The sequence below is a fragment of the Nansenia antarctica genome, assembly GCF_963989245.1.
Source record: "Nansenia antarctica genome assembly, chromosome: 14".
Taxonomy (NCBI): domain Eukaryota; kingdom Metazoa; phylum Chordata; class Actinopteri; order Argentiniformes; family Microstomatidae; genus Nansenia; species Nansenia antarctica.
In genome coordinates this window covers 23,015,338-23,040,024 of record NC_137684.1, presented here as the reverse complement: position 1 = coordinate 23,040,024, position 24,687 = coordinate 23,015,338, and the positions used below count along the sequence as shown (strand labels likewise).

The window sequence follows — 24,687 nt, the reverse complement described above, 5'->3', positions numbered from 1 at the left end:
AACCCCTAGCACTGCTAACCCTGGTGCACAGGCACCAGAAGGTTTCAAACACCTGGTGATGACTAACCTTGTTTGACATATTTTTGCATAATTGCACATACCTCCTCTGATATAGCCACTAATTATACATCAGTGTATGCCATACATAGCTACCATAACTGTACATAGCTCATAACTGTATATACCTCTAACTACTTGCCATACTGTACATATCTCTATCATGTTTTTATATCATGTTTTATATCACTATTTTTGCACTTCTGGTTAGATTGAAACTGCATTTTGTTGTCTGGTACTTGTACTCTGCAATGACATACTGTATATCAGATTGATATTGATATTGATATTCATGATATCAGATTGATCAAGTGAATGGAACTGGAAACTTGACTAACATTCTCTACCCATGTGTGTTGTGTTATCTGTTCCCATGGAGATAAAGATTCCAGTCATTCTCTACAAACCTGAAATTAAACTTGTGTGTTGTCCCTACCTATAGAGTGGCATATGAGGCTTCCAGTGAGGCAGCACGCGGGCCACCGAGTCTCTCATCTGGGTCTGAGCGCCCAGGTAGAAGAAGCCGTCGTGGGCGAACTTCAGGGCCAGCAGGTCAGTGGGGTGCTCAACCAGGATCTTCTCCCACGTATTACATGCTGCAGGGAAACTCCTGAGGGGAAAAAACATCAGCTGTTACATTCCTAAAAACAACTTCATGAAATCAATGTACTGTATGCACTGAATAGCTGTGAGAATAAATGGCGTTAAAAGTATGAGGGTTTTCTTGTTGGTGAATGGATGGTATGACACATTTGTGAGTTAGCTTTGTGAGCTAACGAGCTGAACTAACTGTTTGTTTTTGTTGAGAAAACTTTCTCCAATCAATTGCCCAATCCTACAAGGAGCATGGTGCAATACCACGCCAGTGGAGAAAACAATGGACAGACAACAACTTCCTCAATACTGTTGCTAGGGCTGTGAGGGGCAGCTCTCCTGTGAAGCAAGTCAACATCCCCCAGCGTGTAGGACTGGAGGATGGCACAGTGCTTGTTGGACTATAATGATAAATGAATACACACGGACACAACATTATCATTTTTTACTATTCTATTATTGTATTGCTCAATTGTATCTTCCCTTATTGTTTCTTTTTATTGCCATTTAGTTTTCTCTTGCTGCTACAATGTCGACTGGAACTGAAGCCATAAGGATTTTACTCTCTTGTACTTGTATGGGTCTGGATGGGTACTTGTAATGGGATGTAATACACTTTTGGCAACCGTGGCAATAAAAAAACATGAATCTTGAATTATTATTAATTAGCAATTTAAAACATGTCAGCCCTGCATGTTTGTTTCCTGAGGGTTAGCTGACAACCCCAGTGACAGATGACAGGTAGTGTAATGGGGGAGTGGTTGGGGGTGGAGTTAACCCTCTATGGTACGCATTATGAAGCCTGTTGGGAAAAAAATGTTTGGAGTGTTTTTTTTTGTCATAGAATAGACCAAATAAACATAATCTAAAGACATTTTCAATAAATATTTTTTTGGGGGGTACTTTTTGGGGTGCGTTGCCATGAAGCAACACTGTACCATAATGGTAAGTAATGGCACGGAGAGTGCCCCCGAGAGGCGCGCCTGCTGCAGGCAGGGAGCGCCGTGTTTTCACTGATGAGGCAGGAGGACCTCTGCACTTCTTCTCAGCCAGGCCTAAATACACAATACCACAATGTCATGGTGTCATGGTGAATCCATAATGGTGCGGTGTTGCCCCAAGGCAACATTTGCATTTTAACAAGTTTCCATTACTTAATTAGCTTACTTTCTAATAGTTTAATTTACTTTGCTAATTAAGTAATGGAAACTTATTAAATGCAAATGTTGCCTTGAGGCAACACCGCACCATTATGGTAAGTTGCAAATGTTGCCTTATATCTTCTTAAACTTTTTTCAGATTTCAATGTATGACACATCATTTGAAAGCTTACTACCTGGCCTTTCATAATCTGTCAAACACTGGAAAATGACCTTGCCCTGCTTGGGGCCTTTTTTTACCAGACCCCATCACATTTCTCCATTGCTACGACCTTTGACACATTAAAGAAGGAACTGTTTTGATTCAGAAACATGTGACTAAGTCATGAGGACAGATAGGGAGGGGGGCCTATGATTAGAACAGTAGCAGCAGAGTGTGTGTGTGTGTGGGGGGGTGCGGGTGCGTGTGTGTGTGTGTGTGTGTGTGTGTGTGTGTGTATGTGCATGTGTGTGTGCGTGTGTGTGTGCGTGCGTGTGTGCGGTGCTGGGTGGCCATGTTCCAGTGATTTCCTTTGACCTAATTCCACTGCTCAAGGCGAGCCAAACAGATGTATTCTCTTGTGGAATCTTGAATCTCCTAAGATTTGGATCTCACCTCACTCATCTTGCGAGACCATAAGCTTTTGTTTTAACCTTTCAACACAATATAAAGCAGTTTACACTGTCAGTATAAGTTGTGGCAGTTAACACATTCCACACCTTCAATACACCATAAACATTCATGAGTGGGACCTGCAGTATGGTTTTCTTGTGGCCTAAAGGTTCTGTACAAATTTAATCTACTCTTTACGGTCACTGTTCATGTGTCCCATCTCCAGCTGGTTCCTCCAGCAGGCTGTCCTCACCCCTTGGAGAAGAGCTCCATGGCCCGGACGTGCAGCCTCTCCCTGGGGGTGATGTCCTGGGTCTGGGCCAGCTCCACGGTTGTCTTCACTGCGCTGGCCAGGCGCTCGTTCAGACGCACAGAACTCCCCGTCCCCACCAGCTGCAGCCCGGTGTCGATCACGTGACCCATAACTGCAGGGGAACAGGGACACACACTTCAGCCCGGTCTGAAATCAACCCCATCATACAGAAGTGTGTAAAGAGGTTCGGTGAAATGGTTGATTGTAGATTGGACAGGCTGTTTCACTCATTACCTTATGGCTTAACCTGTGGGTGGAGTGTGTGTGTGGAGTGGATCCTCATTAATATTGCCTTATGTCGGTCTATTGAGACTGCCACTGACAGTTGATACTGAAATTCTAATCTGTATTTAAAAACCAATTCCCAGTTCCCTCATCACCTCTTATGTTACCCTGATGTCATCGTCCACAGGAAACCTCTGTTATATTGCTTTGCCAGAAGCTTCACCATATTGTCACATACCAAAGTCTGGGTCAGCTGACTTGACTGCAGAAATGCATCCTTCCACTCCTCCAAGAGTCTGGTCGTTACGCCAGGTCACATACTGGACGAAAACCATGCCAAAAACACAAATGAAAAAGGAGAATGTATTCAGATCTTAGTTGGATACCATCTAAGATGTATTCGTATAGTTGATTTTTTCTTTATGAGTGTGTGTGTGTGTGTGTGTGTGTGTGTGTGTGTGTGTGTATGTGTGAGTAAGTAAGGGTACCTGCGTGAGTATGGCATCATACATTTTGCAGGCTTCATTACTGGAAGTGGACAATGGTAGACCCTCTGCCTTCCAAGCCTGTGAATAGAGATTCCCACATTAAAATTAACACGAATAAAACCCTTTATAGGTGTCATTCAATTGCCGACCTCCTATTGTATAATACAGCATACAGTTATGGAGTGGAATTGGATGTGAATTTTGGCCAAGTTTCAAGTTCAAGACCAGTTTAGTATAACCAGTATGGTTGTAATTATAACAGAAGGATTGTGAAATAGCAATAACAATGTAGCCAACAAAGACTACAGCGTGCAGCTCGCTATCATACACGTCCCTATCCAATTCATTCTTAGTGGACTTGCATCTGCAAGTCCAACTCTTGATATTCTTATGACTTATTGTTATTATAAGTGGGCTTTCTTCCCACTGCAACTCCTCCTACAACTTTTAAGCTATTCACATCGATCCAACTTGACAATGTGCAGAGAAGTCTAACTTTAGTTTCTTGTATTAAACTTATTTAAACTCATTCTACTTTTGAAACTATTCAAACTCGAAAGTGAAACATTTTACATTGGGGTTTATGGTAGAATGTTGAGAGCTCTTTTTACTCTATTGTTACTGCAACTGCTATGAAACTCTTGAATAAAAACAACAGGAGACTTGCAGGACACATTATATCTATCTACACTATAGATCTAGGCCTACGTATTTATCTATCTTTCCCTCATCTATCTAATTTTCTCTCATCTATCTATAGATCTATCTATCAAACCAACCAACCAACTATTCCATCCCTCCAACCAAACCATCTTCTAATGTTCTAGTTCCAAAGCACTCATGTTTAGTATTTGGTCAACAATCCTTGTTGCCATAACTTCCTGAAGTCTGCAACCCTTTGACCTCACAGTCTGACGCTCTGTATTCACTTGTGATGCTCTGCCAGGCCTGTACTGTATTATTGTTTGTTTTTTTGCCTGAAGTCTTAGCATCAGGAAATGAAATGCTTGTTAAATGCATTGGATTTAAATCTGAAGATTGACTTGGCCAGACCTTTCCACTTTTTGGCCCTGATTTGCTATGCCCCCTAGTTGCTATGGCAGTATGTTTTGGGTTATTCAATTGTCTTGCTGTATGATGAAGCGCCATCCAATGAATTTGGAGGAATTTGCTTGCACTTGAGCAGACAAGATGAAGCCACTGAAGCTTCACTATGTCATTACTTATGCAGGGCACTGGAACTAAGGAGGGGATGTTGTGAAAAAAAGAACATCTTATACAGGTTATTCTAGTAATAGCATTTAATGTACCGGTAGTCTAACTTATCCAGTGAGATGTTGAATTGTGTGTGTTATATTATGAGTTATGCAGATAAGTGAATACATTTACTTACAGTACGAGTGACATTGTCTTTTTTTTTGTCTTCATGTAGTTCACTCACGTCTTTTTGGCTAAACATAAATGTTAAACATTAACGCAAACACACTGATATGATGCGTTTTGTGTAGCTATGTGCAAGATGCTGTGTGCCTATCAAATATTGCAATACTCAGTGTGTAACCTTAAACATACTTTAAGTGTGTCCACTCTCAGGACATAAACTGACCACTCTGAGTCAGCATGCGTTTCTGTAACTGGACCTGAGCCAAATATAGAGATGGGGACCAGTTGGGATCTAAGGACAGTGGAGCCTTGTGGTGGTCAGCCAGGTGGTAGACTTATATGGGTACTGGGGTCAATAGATCAGTATATTTGGGAACGAACGGTCAGCTGACTGAGAGTCAGGTAACTGGTGACCGGAACAAACAAACCGTTATGGTAGGGAAGCAGAGGCAAGCTAGCTTCTAACTTTAGTATGTAAACATGTATGACGGGTGACCGATGATTGGCAAGGGACAGCTGTTTCCGGTGTCAGCGGAAATCTAGCATATAAGGCCACTGCAAAATGTCATTCGGGGCGAGTCTCTCACCGTTGCTTGCCGTGTGTTGAGAGAGGCTGGCCCAGCGCTGTGTAATGGATTAAACTTTATCTTAATTGTCTATCTCGAGCATTAATTAATTATCATAAGGAAGCAACACCTCTCGGTCTCCGCATTCATCTGACATTCATCTTATCAAATTGGCGTTTAACGAACAGGATCCTAGATTCAGCGAGACAGGTAAGGCAGATAAACCAGTGTGGTTGTGTGCTTAACCTGAATTGTTGTTCTAGAGGGAAAAACCTGTAATTTTTTTCCTTGAATGAAGGAAAGGGGATGAATTTGATGATGGGGGGGCCAATGACTAGATTTGACTAAATATTAAAGGTTGAGTATTGATGTGCACATGAAGGTCATTGATCCACATAGGATAATGCGTTATAAAGGACAGAGCTGCTAGGTGTCACTCTGGAGGAGATTAATACTGATACTGGATATTGATTAATTCATAGAAGAATTGATTAAACGGAATTGGGCATTCCGTGGGTTTTTATTTATGTTTTTATCTGTAAGGTACAGACATGTGTTTATCTGTATGGTACAGAAATATGGCATTGTGTTATAGCACAGGATTTGAAACTATGAAGTAGAATGTTGATTAAGATGGTTAAATGAATAAGGTATTGACACGCAAGTGGTTATGGTATGTAAGTTGAAGTGTGATCTAAAGAAAGATGATAAAAATGTTTTAAAGTGGTCTAGTAATGTGGTATTATGTAGAGAAACAGGATAATGAAAGATATAGGTCAGCGGTAAAAAAGACAGTTGTAGGACGATAAGACGTTGAACGGATACGGCATTTGTGTTAATGATAAAGCGCAACAGAGTTGAGTGACAAGATTGATTTATTGAGACAGGAGAGAACAGATGAGACGTGGATTTAAATGACCTTGATGAGACGCAATGCAACAGACTGAATTAAAGTATATGACACGAATGGTGTAACTATAAAGCTCTAACGAGACAATTTAGATAAAAGAATTCCTTTTTACTAACATTGTGTGCAGTGTAATTAATCAAACATGGGGAATCGAATGTCTAGGACGGCAAATTGTGAGAAACGGATTATTAAGTACAAGTCGGTTAGGGACTTGCCACGAGGGGAAAAGAAATCTATTAAGAAACTATTGGAAATTGATCCACACATAATTGATATTCCGATAAAATACACTGATACAGTGACACCAAAAGGATGGATTTTACTTAAATTAGGACCATTCTATGCAGAACCATTTCTAACAAAGATTGCGGAATGGAGTGACGATAATTTCCCAAGTATCGGGAGTTTTGAAAAGAATAAACTAAAGATTATTGATGAATATTTGATATCAAACAAAAGCATTTGCGACCCATTATGGGATATTGATTACATGAAAGAAGTCTATCAAGCATGGGTAATAATGTCTAATCAATGGCCTGGTAATATTGTCAGAAAAAAGGAACACAATAGGTTTAACCCTATACCCAAGGTAAAGGAGATACAGAGCGTGTCTCCTCCTGTACAGCCGGAACAGGCGGAGCAGACTGTGATACGCAGCGTAATCCGGGTGCAGGCACCATTGTTAAATATAGAGGAGAAAGTACTGTATAAACCATTAACCCTGATTGACGTATCTGCAATCATAGTCGACGCACCCAGACCCTTGATTAACCCAAAAGGATTCATAAATTGGTATAAAACAATGTTGCTCCATGGTAATTTGAATGGCACGGATTTAAGATACATTCTGATCACGTTAATGCCAGATGTTGAAATTGATACTTTGATAAATGCTTGTGAAACTTTGAATGAAGATAATGATGGGCCATGTAGAGGTAATACAATTAATGAACGATTCCCATGGTTTAATAAACAACACAAAGTGACTCACATTGAACAATTAACCAAATTCCTAAACGAACATGCTAGCCAAAACCGTGATATCTCACAAATTCTGAACTGTAAACGTAAGCCTAATGAAACAATGTCTGACTTTGTAATCAGATTCCAAAATACCTGGAGAGAAAAGGCGAATTTGGAATTAGATGACAAACCTAACGCATTCTTTACAAATATGATTCTAGATGGTATTGGAGACGATGCGAAAAACTTTAAATTATCGACACCAGACATTTTCTCAATGACACCAGCATTGATTGAAAAACGAATAAGGGAATTAGAAGCTTTGGGATTGTTTAATAAGCAATACCAACCACAAGTCTTGGAGCTGGCGCAATACGCGGACCTAGAGGGTTGGAATGAATACTAAGCATTATGGGTAATGAAGTCTTACGTGAAGCATGTCGAGTGATAGAGTTATAGGGAAATCATTGAGTTAAGTAATAAGAATCCTTGTATTGATTAACATATTGTAAACAAATGATAAAGAGTGAAATGAATAACTATTGTATTTTCAGGACAAGCTAAATAGCTTAGCACGAACAGCAAAAGGTGGTAAGAGACACGAGTGCACTTGTGCTCCACAACGCTGCACCAGGGACGACGCTCTGAACCAACACTATTAATAGAACTGCCCTTGCAAACAAGACGCAGCTCGGTGACACAGACACGCAGAGAACACATAGAAGTGTTAGACATGAAAATGTAGTTGTCTCTTATTGTAATTATCATACAATTCTGCATTGACTCAGTAAACGTAGCATTTGAATTTACTTAGTAAACAGAGACATGCATTGATGACTGTTGATGTTCACACAAGCAAAGAGGAATATGTGACATTTTGATTGATGAATAATCCCGAACGGACAACACAACTCTTGCCAATTCTATCTCCTGACAGAACCGAGAAACTGCAAGGAAAATGAGCGACGGACTAAAAAAACGGGGGCGTTGCTGAGGGCCAATCTAACAGAAGTGGGGGCTGAAATGACAGTGAACGATTGACGGATGAGAGAAAGGGGAAACCACAAATAATAATTCTCTGTATAACTGTAAATGAAAATGTTGTTTTTCTGTTTGGAAGCGGAAACATGATAATGACATGACAGACTACAGACTTTGATAAAGCAATCACACATACGAATATGACAGTACTTCACACGATCAACAGTGTTAATCGGCCAACAGCTGAATGCACGAGCATTACACATTGATGCAACATTTATGATAAAGAACCATTCACACTGACTCAAGAGTGTCTCTGATAAATCTACTAAACCAACGGGTGATTGACTGAGAAATATTTGATTATAAGAGAGGGATAGAACATTTAAATGTTCACAGCAAATTTAAATCTTAATGCAAAATAAGCTCATAGTGTACATAGACCAACGGGGAAGTATTCAAGCCATCAGTAACGATTGTGATCAGAATTTTTAACATACGGGTAGAATAGAACCTATCTACCTCATTAAAAGTATGCTTATGGGAATTGACTCAGATTGCACATTGACAGTAAATAAACTAAGTATTGAAGAACTGATTTGGATATTAAAGGGACGGTTCACGGTTTTTCACAACACACGTCCTAGTTTGAATACCCATGGCATGAACTTCAAATGACAAATCCTTTTGTTTCCTCTAGGAGCATTATTGAAGGACGAGTTAACCATTTTGAGAGAAACTCAATGTCTGTCTACCTGTACTTAACGATTGTGCAATCCCTGTATCTAAAAATGTCTCAGCAGGCAAGTGCATAACTCACTAGATGGGGGGGACCACAGGGGGCCCAACCCACTCTCAACTCTGACGATGAGAACCAAGCAAAGGGGAAAACACGTATTATGAAACGATTACTGATTCCAGTACCATAATGATAACTATCTCTGCTATTAACAATTATTCTTGATGTTGTTGTGAATTAAGATTGAAACTAGGACAAGAGATACCGGACAGACGATGCGTGCCGAGAGAAACCGTGTGATCCTGGCCTCGTTGTGCATAAGATGGATGGCCACAATTCTATCGGTTCTGTATACGCTCTGGGTGTTAACTAACGAAACAGACTTTACTTTAACTGAAGACTCTGACACTAATCTTGTTCGCATGCGTCGTGACATCCAGGGAGTTAAACCAAATAGCGCACTAGACTCAGTTGCAGGAGTTTGCCAGTTTGTTGACAATTGTTGTACGTATTCACCACAACAGGAGTAAACCTTTAAGATCAGACAATGGGGACATAGAACAATAGGGGAGAGAAAAGTAGGGGGTAAGGATTTAGAGTTTCAATAACACTGTTAAAACATTTGAGCAAGCAGCATGAGGGTGAATGAAATAATTTCTACTGTGAGTCTCTCAATAACACAGCAACAATACAAGAGGACGAGAAGGCGAAAGACAACAATGTTCCAGCGTCTCAGATAGTGCCTCATTGCGACCGGAAAAGCATGATGGTCCCTCTGTTGAAGATCGACCTAGGATATCGAAGACACCTAAAGAAAAGGATTGACGATATCCCTATTTGTTAAAAATGTATAATTATGTAACAAACTATGGAAAAACATGTGATTTGAATTAATGATGGAAATGATACCTACTTCATTTGTAATGAGTAGTTAGACATAGCAATGAGAAACCTATTTGGATATTTTCTCCTTTAAACAACAAAGGTTTTTATCCAAAGGAGGTGATTATTAATCAGAGTAGTTAACCACAAAGTGACCTTTTACTCATGCCAAGTCAATTGTGGAGTGAGATGTTTGTTCACTTTGTCAGGCCACATGACTGGGAACTTGCATTTGTCCATGGGAAAAGTCATTTAAAGACGATTCTGGGGGAGGAATGCGGGATCTCAACCATGGGGAAAGAAAGAGAAATAATTAAAGTTACTGTCCATTAGAGAAGACAAAAAAGAGTGAGCTGATATGATGCGTTTTGTGTAGCTATGTGCAAGATGCTGTGTGCCTATCAAATATTGCAATACTCAGTGTGTAACCTTAAACATACTTTAAGTGTGTCCACTCTCAGGACATAAACTGACCACTCTGAGTCAGCATGCGTTTCTGTAACTGGACCTGAGCCAAATATAGAGATGGGGACCAGTTGGGATCTAAGGACAGTGGAGCCTTGTGGTGGTCAGCCAGGTGGTAGACTTATATGGGTACTGGGGTCAATAGATCAGTATATTTGGGAACGAACGGTCAGCTGACTGAGAGTCAGGTAACTGGTGACCGGAACAAACAAACCGTTATGGTAGGGAAGCAGAGGCAAGCTAGCTTCTAACTTTAGTATGTAAACATGTATGACGGGTGACCGATGATTGGCAAGGGACAGCTGTTTCCGGTGTCAGCGGAAATCTAGCATATAAGGCCACTGCAAAATGTCATTCGGGGCGAGTCTCTCACCGTTGCTTGCCGTGTGTTGAGAGAGGCTGGCCCAGCGCTGTGTAATGGATTAAACTTTATCTTAATTGTCTATCTCGAGCATTAATTAATTATCATAAGGAAGCAACACCTCTCGGTCTCCGCATTCATCTGACATTCATCTTATCACACACACATAAAGAAAACTAAACATTAGCTCGCCCAGTAGACGTCAAGATAGAGAGGCCTATTCAAAGCCACTCCAAATTCTGTGGTCTTGATCTTGATATGGATTAGAATGACCCTGTCCGATAGTTTTCGAAAGACACTTCAGGCAGATCGATCTGATCCTGAAAAAGGGATCCCTGAATCTGCATCATTATGATCCAGATCAAAACGTTTTGAAATGCTGGGCCCTGCTGTCGATAACAGCTCGGTGTGTGGAGGAAATGGTGGAGTCCAGGAGACTCTATTCGCTCTATTCTAATGGTGGAGTCCAGGAGACTGTATTCGCTTTTAGGATGTTGTGGAGAGGACGCGATGCTGAATCTGTGAATTGTGGTGACAGCTGAGATGCACGGATTGATTTGAACACTAGAACAGCCATGGGTCTGCAAGTCTGTGAGTAAAAACATGTTTATATCTTAGTTTGCACTCCATCAAATTTCAGGACCGTCCTTTCATGGCTTTTCCGAGATAAGTGCGTTCTACCACCCAGTATCCTTACATTTTCAAAATCACATCAGGATAAGCTAGTATAAAGCTATTTTGCAGTTTTTCTGTGTAGGAGGCAGGCTAGTTTACAAGAGGCGCCAACTAGTGGTCTTTGTGTGTAAGTAGCAGCTTACCATTGTAAAGACTATGGTCATTTGACCCCCGAGGCGGCTCTTTTTTGGCCTAATAGTAGATTTTTTAAAAAGCACAGCTGTCTTAACTAGTAAACACATGCCGCGATAACAGACTGCTGCGTTTATTGAGTTGAGTCACTGGGCAAAGTACAGTACAGGCCAAAAGTTTGGACACACCTTCTCATTCAATGCGTTTCCTTTCTTTTCATGACTATTTTAGATTTTAGATTCCTCAAAGTAGCCACCCTTTGCTTTTTTGTTGTTAATAAAATATATTATAATAATATTAAATATAATATGTGTTAATAATAATATGTTATTATATATATAATATTATTATTATATATGTTATTAACAACAACACATTTTTATTTTATTAACAACAACAAAACAAAGGGTGGCTACTTTGAGGAATCTAAAATCTAAGACATATTTAGAGTTATTTCACACTTTTTTGTTAAGTACATCATTCCACATGTGTTCATTCATAGTTTTGATGCCTTCAGTGAGAATCTACAATGTAAATAGTCATGAAAATAAAGGAAACGCATTGAATGAGAAGGTGTGTCCAAACTTTTGGCCTGTACTGTACATTAAGCAATCTATCTATCTATCTATACTTACCTTCTCTATATCCACCCTCTCTATCTGTCAGTCTCACATCTATCTGTCTGTTATCTTTCTCCATATGTCCATCTAACTATCTCAGTTGTCTTCAACTGTCATAATGCTTTCTTCCTATTGCCAGTCACTACTAACTTTCTCCCTGTAACAACTCACAGTTAGGAAACTTTAACATTGTTTTGATCTGGCCTCTTTCATCGACACATCGTGAGTTTAGAATTATAAGGTTCTATCTCCATTTTTGTCAAAATTGAGTTTTTTACATAGTCTGATCCATTAGGTGTTTATTAATGCCTGTGTGGTGTTATTTTAAAAATGTTGACATTTTTGAGTTAGTAATTCATAAAATACAAAGGTTCCATCTCACACAACATAATGGAATGTAAAAACGTTGACGCTCAATATCTCTGAACTACCCTAAACGGAGATACAACCTTATCATTCTAAACGGAGATATATTCATGTACCTACTTCTGCAAATCTTCTAATAAAGTTTTCAATCAATCAATCAATCAAAAGAACCGTATCATTCTAAACTCACGACATGCCTACTTTCATCTATCTATCTAACCTTCTCTCATCTGTCTACCCCGGCTTGGACCGTTGGTTCATCCTACTTTCACACTTTCTTTCAAACTACCGTGCAAATCTATCTATCGCCCAAAACCATCTTTAAACTTTCCACCAACTTGAAACTTTCCACTAACCCGAACCAAAAAGTCTGTGCAAGCTTCTTGCCTTACACACACAGTACAGATAGCAGTGTTCTGTTGTGTATATTTGCATCAGCAGCTGTTAACACCAACATGTCATTTTGTAAATAAAATATTCTCTTCCAAAATGATTAATTATCATTGTTAACATTTTCTAATATCAGATGTCTGCAGCACCTTGCAGCCTTGTTCATATTGTATCTGTCAGCTTACCTTACAATCCCTTAAACTTGATGCAATCATAATGTTCGGCTTTTGTTGTTTGCAAGATTGCACCTCTGAACTTCTTATCCCGTCTCGAATCACACACACGCCATTATGAACAGCGGTGACCCAGCTGAAAGAAAACGGACCGAGAGAAATACTGGAGTGGACTTTTGATCACCGGAACTGGATTTAACCGGAATAATTATGCAAGCTAGTGTGGGTCATCACCACACACATGATACAGTATATCTCAAAAGTGAGTACACCCTTTAGATTTTTGCTAATATTCTGTTATATCCTTTCAGGGGATAACATTATCCTACTGAAACTTTGATATAACTTAAAGTAGTCAGTGTGCTGCTTGAATAACAGTATAGATTTATTGTCCTTTGAAAATTACTCAGTACACAGCTGTTAATGTCTAAACAGCTGGCAACAAAAGTGAGTACACCCCATAGTGAAGATGTCCTAATTGTGCCCAATGATGTTGTTTTCCTGCCCTGGTGTCATGTGACTCGTTAGTGTTACAAGGATTCAGGTGTAAATGATAAGCAGGGCTGTTAAATTTGGTGTTTTGGGCACAATTCTCTCTGAATGCTGGACAACATGGCACCTCATGGCAAGGAACTCTCTGAGCGGCTGAAAAAAAGGATTATTGCGCTTCACAAAGATGGCCTTGGCTATAAGAAGATTGCCAACACCCTGAAAATGAGTTGCATCACTGTGGCTAAGATCATACAGCGGTTTTCCAGGACAGGTTCCACTCGGAACAGGCCTCGCCAGGGTCGACCAAAGAAGTTGAGTCCACGTGCTCAGCGTCATATCCAGAGGTTGGTTTCCAAAAATAGACGTGCGAGTGCTTCCAGCATTGCTGCAGAGGTTGCAAAAGTGGGATGTCAGCCTGTCAGTGCCCAGCCCATACACCGCACACTGCATCAAATCGGTTTGTATGGCCGTCGCCCCAGACAGAAGCCTCTTCTGAAACCGATGCATAAGAAAGCCCGCAAACAGTTTGCTGAAGACAATGAATCCAAGAACATGAGTTACTGGAACCATGTCCTGTGGTCTGATGAGACCAAAATAAACCTGTTTGGGTCAGATGGTGTCCGGCGTGTGTGGCGGCACCCTGGTGAGGAGTACCAAGACAGTGTTTTGCCTACAGTCAAGCATGGTGGTGGCAGCATCATGGTCTGGGGCTGCATGAGTGCTGCCGGCACTGGGGAGCTGCATTTCATTGAGGGACACATGAATTCCAATATATACTGTGACATCCTGCAGCAGAGCATGATCCCCTCTCTACGGGAACTGGGCCGTTTTTTAGGGCAGTTTTCCAACATGATAATGACCCTAAACACACCTCCAAGATGACAACGGCCTTGCTGAAGAAGCTGAAGGTTAAGGTGATGGACTGGCCAAGTATGTCTCCAGACCTTAACCCAATTGAGCACATGTGGGGCATCCTCAAGAGGAAGGTGGAGGAGTGCAAGGTGTCCAACATCCGTGCGCTCCGTGATGTCGTCATGGAGGAGTGGAAGAAGATTCCAGAAGCAACCTGTGCAGCTCTGGTGAATGCCATGCCCAGGAGGGTTAAAAATATTGACACTTTGGGCACAATTTAGATGTTCACTATGGGGTGTACTCACTTTTGTTGCCAGCTGTTTAGACATTAACAGCTGTGTACTGAGTAATTTTCAATGTACAATAAATCTATACTGTTATTCAAGCAGTGCACTGACTACTTTAAGTTATATCAAAGTGTCATTAAGATAGTGTTATCCCCTGAAAGGATATGACAGAATATTTGCAAAAATCTAAAGGGTGTACTCACCTTTGAGATATACTGTATTATCATAAAAGCATTTACTTTACCCTTATTATTATTATTACCCAAATACATTTACATAATTGTACTCTTGAAGGTTCGTTAACAGTTAGATCCAGTCTATTATTCAGCACTTCGTTTTATTACAGGTGATATGTTTCGTGCTCAGCACTGTCTTTTATATCAGGCAGTAGGGTGGTTGTCCCTAACTCCAAGAATGACCCACCACTGGCTTCTGTATTAAAACTATAATCCATAAATTCCCAGATGCAGTCTCCAAGACTGTCCTTGAGGTCCCACGTCTCCTCTGAGTAGGAGGAAACTGCCTTTGGTGTCTGTCTCCTAGGGGCATGAGTTAGTTTCACTGGCCCATTTCAGACACTTGACTGTGGAGGATGGAGGAGGATAGTTGTTGTTATGAATTATTGTTGTCTGTAAAAACTGTAGGTAAATGTATTGTCAGTGGAATGTAAATCAGGCCACACTTGAAAAAGAAAATCTGGTCTCAAGGTGCTTTCCATCTGTATACATAAAGGATACCATTTTTCTTTTTTATAAAAAAAAAGTTGTGCAGATGCTGAGATAGATGTAACTTGATCTAACTTCATTACAGTCCTACAGGATAGTCACAATCAATATACCATTATAAAAGAAAAAAATCAAGATCTTATATTAAAAAGAGAGACTCACACAGGCCATTTAGAAGAACAACTTTATTGCCATTTCAGCATACATCCAACACCCTATGCATTTTAGCTATATGAAGCATTTACATACCTTTCATGTGTCAACATACAGTTTTAAAAATTAGGATTCATTTTCTTTACATATGATACATTTTTGCACACATGTTAATAAATATCAATAAATCTGTCAAACGTATCACACACCATCTAAAACAACAAGCCTTGAAATTGTGTAACTTTTTTGTATTCACAGCTCTTTTTTCAATCCTCACACACATCTCACTCTGTGTGTATCTATACAGCAAAAGGGTGACCAACCATAGATTTACAGTTTGGCAGAAAGGCTATCAGGGTTCAAATGCCAAACAGATGTACGTGCATGCTCCTGTGGACTGAACAAAAGTAGCCTAAGCATGTTGAGAGCACCTTCGCTCCGCCTACACGTCTACTTTTCATGACTGCGGTAAGAAGACCTGTAGTATAAAAGGATTTTAATAAAAAAAACAAAAAACGAAAAAAATACAAATTCACCATTCTCCAGTGGCATACACAAAAGTCTGAAATCGAATACCTCGCAGGAGGGCAACAGTAAACGTATATCTAAAAACTGTTAAGTATCGATACTGAAATGAAAGGCATCTTTCCCCAGAGTGGGTCATCATTACACGGTCTAACTCAACCCTACGGACAGTGAAGCTAATGGGCCGCATCTGAGCGTTGTGGTTCCCCCCTTTGATATTGCAGCATTATCCACCGACAAGACCAACTGTCTTGTGGCATTAGTGAGTGATGCATGTTTTTTACCGATATCTCACCTTCAAGAGAGAAATCAGTTTGTTTATGACACTACTCTACGATGTTACACACGATTATGCAGTAAGATACTGTTACTGTATATGAATTATACAAAAGATACTGCCTTCCCAGATCAAAACATATTGACAGTCCTTTTTATTTTATTTTTTTAAACCACCTAGAGAACTCTCCATCTCTGAAAATGCCACCAAAGAAAACAGCAGCAGCAGTTTCGTCCTCCTCCTCCTCCTCGTCCTCCTCTGCGCCAACAAAAGATGCGAAAGATGTTGGTGGTGTCTCAGGGAAAGCACCTGCAAGAAAGGGCTCGGCTCGGCCTCCTATGGTGGTGATGGTCAACGAGGCAGTGAAACAGTTGGACACTAGGAAGGGGGTCGCCATTACTGAAGGACTGGAGAGTGGGGTGTTGGGTGAGGCCAGCCAATTCCACCGCTACTGGGACGCGCTGGGACGGTTTCGGCTTGCAGTTGGGGGTAACGTCAAGGAGCCCAAACTGAGAACCACTAGGAACACTGATACTACGATGGGAGAAATCCCCAAAAGCTGCAGGTGCAAAGAAGAAGCCTGCACCATAAAAAGCACAAGGAGAAGGCTTCAGAGCCTAAACTTAAAGCACAGAAGACTCCCAAAGCTGCAGAGAGTGAGGGGGCAATGCAGGAGAAGGGTGCCAAAGTCTATAAGAAACCTGAGGGTGACAATCAAGGAGATGCTACTCCCCCCACCCAAAAACCACAGGAATCAAGAAGGCTTGGGTTATTATATTATATGGGTTGAAATGATGTACTTTTTAATATTGAATAAAGCTTTGTTATTGGAAAAAAATAAAAGAAATACACTAAGGATGTTGACACCGCAATGTCAATGACCATTAAATAAGAACTCCTGATTGTAAACTTAAAATGTGAGTATGGTATACAGTTAACGGCATCAAAAAGAGAAGCCACATGATCACTCAAAACCAGGAGACCAAGAGATGTGTCAAACGGCTAGCTGACGTGTACGGTAAATGTGTGTCAATACATCTATGCTACAGGCTACCTACTCACACCAGCACAACGTTCAGAGTCAAAGACAATGTACACAGGAAAGTATTTCTCTATGAGCCTGCATTTTTGACACACAATGGCTTCTGGGTGATGGAGTTTTCGGGTTGGTTTCCTAATTGTCAATGTCAATAAGAGAGGACAAGTGCAATCCACCGAGTCTCACGGACAGTCACTCTCTTCCGTGATGAATGCAGGAAATACCAAAGAAAAAAAGAAAAGAAAAAAAGATTATAAATACACAATTAAAACTAAGTGACCAGATTGGATTGATCATTAGTGTTAAACCCATTGTGAATCTCTGTGCAAAATAAATGATCGGCCTTTCAGAGTCTCATCCTTAAAGGCTTCTCAGAGTGTGAAGCTAAAAGCTCCATCCCCCCAGTCAGCAGTCACCATGGCAGAGGATGTCGGGAGGTTCGGTTGAGACAGAGGATGAGTGACAGACCAGAGACCGTGGTCCCCTCATCCCGTGGTGGCCACAGAGAAACACCTCCGTAACAGACCAGTCTTTTCTTATGTTTTTCTTCTACACATTTAATACACAGAAGCACGTCTCTCATACAGTTCCTTTACATCAGCAGGACCTAACCTCTTTCTTCCCTTTGCATGATCTAGATTCCAAGAAATCAAAACATTTAAAAAAAAGAAACATTCTCCCAATCGAACATAAAAGTCGCCTGTTCTAAAAGAGAACCGCTCCAAAGTTCTGACGCCGTTGTCGGTTTCAGGCTGCCGCCGTCGACTCTCCTAGTCCTCTGGTAAAGAGGAGACAGTGAGGTGAGCGGGTCTACGCAAGTGATGAGACCTGCCTTGAGCAGGGAGGATATGTAAACGTTATAGACCGCTCAAACGGAAGAGGACCAGGCAGCAGCCACGAGGGAGGAAGAAGACCACCACACACGTTCTCTGCTGAGGGTCTGAGAGTGGGGCAGCGCGGGGGCCCTCCGCCGAAACCAGGACAGCGAAGGTGCTCTTGGGCTGTAAGAATCAGGGTCTGATGGCTTGCGTCTGTCACCTCCATCTCTGCCCCCTCAGGCCCAGTTGAGGTTGAAGCCCTTGGAGAGCATGACGGACTCCAGGTCCTTGTCCTCCTCCTTCTCCCGGAGCCTCTGCTCCTCCAGGAGGGCCACCAGGGAGTCCCGCTGCTCCACCACCTCCAGCATCTCGTTCAGGATCTGCTTCTCCTCCGCCAGCTCCGCCTCCTTCTTCAAGTGGTCTGAGGGGGGACGAGGGAGGGAGAGGGGGGTGTAAAAGAGAGGGAGTTGAGGAGTGTGCGTGTGAGGGAGGGAGTGAATGAGGGGGGAGAGAGAGAGAGAGATGAAGTTAGAGAGATAGAGAGAGAGAGAGAGAGAGAGAGAGAGAGAGAGAGAGAGAGCGAGAGAGAGAGAATGGGGCAAGGAGAGGGAAAACAGTGTGGGCATTCAAGATGGCAGTTGTCACCTTCGATGGCCATGCGCTCCCTCAGGTCCTGTTGCAGTCGGCTCTGGCGGTCCTCCAGCTCCAGCTCTCGTGCACTGAGGGACAAAGACAGGAGAAAAGACATGAGCGCAAAGAATAGAGCAAATTCATTTAAACTAGATATATGTACTGTATTACTTAATTAATTCCCGTTCCCCACAGGGAAATTCAACTGGCAGCGAAAACCATGGCATAACACCAAACAATAAACTGTACATAACAGAGAATAACATTCATACCCCCTGGAGTGCTGAATTTCTGTACAGTGTGTACTGGAATGTGGCACACTTTCTACATTTTCAAAGAAAAGGTCACCTTTTGTTATAGAGATTGGGACAAAAACACAACATTGTACTCACAATATCATCAGCTCAGACTCGTAGCGCACCAGGGCATTTTTCTCCTGCACCAGTTTGAACCATTCTTGCATGAGTTTGGGGTCGTCTTTCTTGCCCATACCTGGAAGAAGCACAGAAAAGGGGAGTGAGACAGCGGGACCAGAGAGGCTGACAGAGAGAGACACAGACACAGACGGACACAGACAATGGCAATGACAGCCAAGCTAGGATGTCTTAGTTGGGGGGCGGGGGGGGGGATGGTACGGTGGAGGTGCTGACTGACGACCAGTGAGGTCTGTCTGGCCATGTGGCTCACAGAAGATGGCGTGGAGGTACGGCGGTCTCAACTTTGGACAACCAACTTTGTGGTTGCAGACAGGTGTTGCAAAGTGGAGTTTGTAATTGACTAAATCTGGACTTGTGGGACATGCTGCTCTGCACCATGGTTTCAGCCTGTTACAGAGACACAGCAGTATCGGGAACAAGCGACTTGGGAATTCTACCACTTTGAACCCACCATGAACTTATGGAAATGATACATTGCTACCACCAGCACAATGAGCCACCAACCAGCGGCATAAATACATCCCTGTCAGATCGTATTCATGCTGAAAGTTTAATAAAAGCCCATGAATTATTCTTACTGCTTCAATTACTGGGTCAAATGGTGGTGGGGGGGATGATTTGTCATTTTGACCAGTAGTGAAGCTCCTCCAGTTCTCCTCTATCAGTCTCCCTATGGGGACAAGCCTCTGCGGTTGTCATGCATTAGTGCATTCATGACCAATGGTGGTCAGGGGCCCCGGATCCCCCTGGAGGCTACACGGTTCTCCTCTCGTGCCGTCGTAAATTGTACATAAAGGGCCGGTCGATGGCATGCTAGAGAGAACAGGAAGTTTGCGACGCATCCTTTCTATCTGTCACACGCAGACGCAGGTGGAGCCAAGCGGTTTGAATGGGACGCGGGGTGGCGGGGGGGGGGGATGGGGGGACGACAAACCTGGATGCAGCATGACTGACGTACTTAGCTGGAGGAGTGGAGGCTCTTGCAAAACGAAAAACAGGAAAAACACAGTGCACACATAAATCGCATGGCTGTGGTCTCGGGCGTTGGCTTTCACTGAGTTAACAGACAAGGACAGAGAGAAAGGCAGAAGCGAGTCCCTCAGACGGAGGAAACACATGGGCAATACAGAACAAGGAGGAGGAGAAACAACAGGTTGATTCGCTAACTTATCCAGCAACGTGCTTTTCCCCCTCTGCCTCGTCCACCACCCCTCAGCCCAACGCTCCCAGCGCACAGGAGAGAAGAGCCACAGTTAGCAACATGACACAACGAAAACAAACCAGCCTGAAAAACGGATTAAACACACGCACGCGCACGCACGCACACGCACACGCACACGCACACACACACACACACACGCCACATGGATCGGAAGGTTTCTCAAGCGGTTTCACACAGACAGATGTTACACACTGTAGACCAGACGATCCACACATTATTACTACTCTTGTTTTGTCACGTTTAGTTCACGTAGACTTTGAACAGGCCTCACAAATAGGCAGATCTAAAAACTCCTTGAAACTCCACAAACTTGCCTCTAAGCTAATTCATCTCAGAGGCAAAGGAGTCTCACACAGTGGAGAGGCTACATGAGAGCTTTGAAGAAGCCTTCGCACACACACACACACACACACGCACACACACGCACACACACACACACACACACACACACACACACGCACACGCACACGCACACGCACACACTGAGAGTCTGGACCAATGAACCGTGGCGATGATCATTCACTCCCATTAGTTGAACAGCAATCAGAGAGGACATGCTGGTGCTGTTGATCATTAAAAAAACACACTCAAGCAGAGTAGTTTCCCCCCTCACTGCTAGCTCACTGCTAGCTCACTGCTAGCTCACTGCAGCTACATGGAATGATGACTAGATGCAGGGCTCTCAAGTCTCACGCATTGGGCGTGAGACACACGCGGCGTGTGAGCGTGTGAACGGGTTGAAATGCGGGTGTCTCACGCCCAATGCGTGAGACTTGAGAGCCCTGTAGATGAAAGGCCAATGCCGACATTGAACTCTAGACCGTGTGTCGAAATGAGGATAATATGTGGACAACAGAGATGTGTACGATGTGGGTGGACACCTCTTGTCAATGTGTTCATCTCATAAACATGTTATTCTAATCAATGAGTGGGAGGGTTGATAGAATGCCAGATGGTTGATTCAAACCACACAGGCGAAAAGGATAATTCTATCCATTTACACTTAAATGAGAGATGTGGGAGAAAAAGTCCATTAGCAATACCATCACAACTTTAATATGTGTGGCTCCTATAATAACGGCACTGGTTTATTATTATTTTTGTTATTTCTGAATGGTCCTATTCTATTGAAATCCAAAACTGAAACTCCTCATTTCAATGAACACGAAAGAACATCAAACGCATAGAGCGGCCCCTATCCTAAACCTTTCCCCTCAAGTTAAGAGTTACATAACCCTAATAAGTTAATCAGCATAATCTTTTCTAACATATTTAATGTGTGATGCAGTGTGATGTACCGTAGCATGGAAGATACGTAACTATGACGACCTGGGGAAATCTACTGAGCCTGATCACACAAAGGGAGAGGAGGAGGAGGAGGAGGAGAAGAAAGGAGAGGAGGAGGAGGAGGAGGAGGAAGAGGAGGAGAGGGAGTAGTTCAGGAGACCAGGCAGAGGAGGAGCCCTGAGCCCCGCTCGGCAGATATCCCCGGCGGTTGCCATGGTAACCTGCTGCAGCGACCTGCGGCGAGGCGAAGTTACGTTACCTTCAGGGGAACAGCAGGGGCAGAAGGAGATAGGTCTTCGGCGAGGCGTCCCGACAAAGGGCTCACCTTCCACAACATAGGGAAAGGAGTGCCAAGGAGTGGGGTGGAGTGGGGTGGGAGGAGGGGGAGGAGGGAGAAGTGGAGAGGGGGAGGAGGAGAAGTGGAGGAGGAGGAGGGAGAAGTGGAGGAGGGGGAGGAGGAGAAGTGGAGGAGGAGGAGGGAGAAGTGGAGGAGGAGGGAGAAGTGGAAAGGGGGAGGAGGAAGAAGTAATAGACACAGGGAAAAACAGTGTAGAAGAGGACAAAAAGTGTGGGAGGAGGTGATGGAGAGGGAGGAGGGAAGGAGTGAGGGAGGGGGGAGATGAGGAAGAGAGAAGAGTGAGGAGAAAATCAAAAAAGAGCCGAGAGCACTAGGAGGGGGGAAGTCAAACTGAGCGCACATGGAAGAGGTGACAGAGATCAGCTGTGTGGCGGGAGGGAGAGAGGGGAAAAAAGGAAATGAAAATACTAAAGGGCTAGAGAACAGGAGGGGAAATAATTATCTTCTTTCATCTTTTCATCAGTTGTTGTCTGATACCCTTCTGACTCATATGAGTCAATATGAAGTGTCTGGAGACGTACGTCTATAGAGAGATACAGCCACCGTCAGTGTCAATGTCAGTGGAGTTTTAGGGACTCTTTCATGGTTTTTATTCAGCACTGGAGCATTACATACACAGAAGAGAACTGTTTCCCTCTTAGATAATTCTAATTATTCCATCTTTGAAGATAGTTCTGCTCTTCTTCCAGGTAAACAGAACAATTACATTTTAATTGTTGATGGCATGGCTACTTTTGAAGTGCAAATTAGTATTTCAGACCGACTGCGTTCGAACATCTAAAAGAAAACTCTGAGAAAATTAGGTAATTGTGACTAGTGGCTATAAACACTAGACATGAAACAGAAAATGAAAAATAGATATAGTCCTAGGGTATTAAGAGGAAGAGCCTTCTATCCACAGGAGAATGGAACCAACAATGGGAAGGAGAGGGAGAGGGAGGAGGGGCGGGGGGGGGCTTGATAGGAGGAAAACGTGATAAGGGGGGGTGTACAAATACAGACAGGAAACTCACAAAATGTTCTGAACAGTCTGGGGTGAAAGAGCTGGGAGAATGGAATTATGGGTAATTACCACAAGGGACTATCACAGAGGAGAGGACGTGTGCAGGAATAACTCGCCAGGGAGAAGAACTGTTTACTGAAACAACCCTAGACTACGTATGAGAAGACTCCCTGTTCTTATTATTTTTTAATAAGGCTTCCCACCTCATATAAAAATAAGCAGTTATGAAACACCTAACAATGCCTCGACATCTTGCTTAAGTAAACTGTGAACCTATTGTGTTACATCGAGGTGATTGAAGTAATAAATGGAGCGGAGTGATGGATAAGATGTGTACGTGTCACTGTGCTGCAGTCAACCACTGACCAAAAGAGAGCCAAGGACAGTGTCCTTCTTTAGCTTTTGGCGCCCCCTGGAGGGCACTACACACATAGCCATGCTGGACAAGCACATTACCTCCAGAACGTGATAGCGTGTTGCAGGGCAGACGTTATGATATGTCAATGGTCAATGGTTGCAAAGCCGGTCGGTCCATATCACTTCCATATCACTTCACCCCACATGAGTTCATAGTACCAGGCTAGACCCCCCCCCCCCCCCCCATCTGAAGGGCACAGACAATATCGGCTAGTTTAGCAGACACTTTTATCCAAAGCGACTTAACTGTGATCCCCAGTCCAATCTATCACTATCAATCCACTAGGCCACCACTACCCCAGTCTCCACACAGCCCGGACGTTACACACCACTCACATTCCAAATTCAGCTTCGAGTATCAAACCGGCAAATTGTCGACTCACAAACGCCGCACATACTTACCTTGTGTAACGGGGTGGCCCCGGCTCATTCGCTACTATCGACCCAACGAACGACCTTGAAGGCGTATTCGATCTTTAGCCTTGTGACCACGCGAGAGTACGCCTATGCAGGGTCTGATAATAAACCACCTAACACTGTGTCGGCCTTATCGAGGGAGAGATGAGTCCTTAACGAGGACACGCCCATGATTGTGATCGTGATCTTTTTGGGACGGTAACAAGTGCCTCGGCTTTTCGAAACGACACTCCACGCTATCTCCTGCCGGATGGGTGACGACAACAACAAAACAACAACAACAACAACAACAAGGCTGGACAGTCAGCAGCAGCATCAGTGAAACACCCAGTCTCCTACAGTAGTGTGACAGTACAACAATATCACCACAAGACACCACCACATCCACCCCACCCTGGGTTAGACAGACAGACAGACGTGTGTTACTGTTGAACCACCGCAGTCTGGACAGGACGGCTAGGAGGCGGGGGGGGGGAGGGGGGGGTGGTCAGGAGGCACAATGACACTGCTTCTCAGCACAGACACGGGGGGGGTCACGGGAGGTTATGCAACTGAGCAGGTATGGGAGAGTGAGAGAAGCCAGAGATATGCCGCTACAGGTCACCACTAGGCTACGGCAACACAGCTCTACGGCAGAGGGGGGGACTAGGCAGGGGCCAGGGGAGCGGTGTAGCTGGGTTCAGTAGGGAGAACGTTACTTAACTCCAGGGGTC

General features: G+C 43.1%; 2 protein-coding genes across 2 annotated transcripts in view; both read right to left on the bottom strand.

Annotated features, from left to right (window-relative positions):
• The window catches only part of ttc38 (tetratricopeptide repeat domain 38), a 32,427-nt gene extending 19,284 nt beyond the window's left edge, over positions 1–13,143 (bottom strand). Inside the window, exons 1-5 of the mRNA XM_080545009.1 lie at positions 13,048–13,143; positions 3,430–3,507; positions 3,180–3,261; positions 2,657–2,828; positions 494–667 (exon numbers count right to left, since the gene is read on the bottom strand). Of these exons, the coding sequence (XP_080401135.1) occupies positions 494–667; positions 2,657–2,828; positions 3,180–3,261; positions 3,430–3,507; positions 13,048–13,077 (536 nt within the window). The 5' untranslated portion in view covers positions 13,078–13,143. The remainder of the gene's footprint in view (positions 1–493; positions 668–2,656; positions 2,829–3,179; positions 3,262–3,429; positions 3,508–13,047) is intronic.
• A 5,186-nt stretch (positions 13,144–18,329) lies between these two features.
• mical3a (microtubule associated monooxygenase, calponin and LIM domain containing 3a) overlaps positions 18,330–24,687 on the bottom strand; it is a 48,406-nt gene continuing 42,048 nt past the window's right edge. The window contains exons 42-45 of the mRNA XM_080545099.1: positions 22,039–22,104; positions 19,226–19,325; positions 18,849–18,922; positions 18,330–18,624 (exon numbers count right to left, since the gene is read on the bottom strand). Of these exons, the coding sequence (XP_080401225.1) occupies positions 18,440–18,624; positions 18,849–18,922; positions 19,226–19,325; positions 22,039–22,104 (425 nt within the window). The 3' untranslated portion in view covers positions 18,330–18,439. The remainder of the gene's footprint in view (positions 18,625–18,848; positions 18,923–19,225; positions 19,326–22,038; positions 22,105–24,687) is intronic.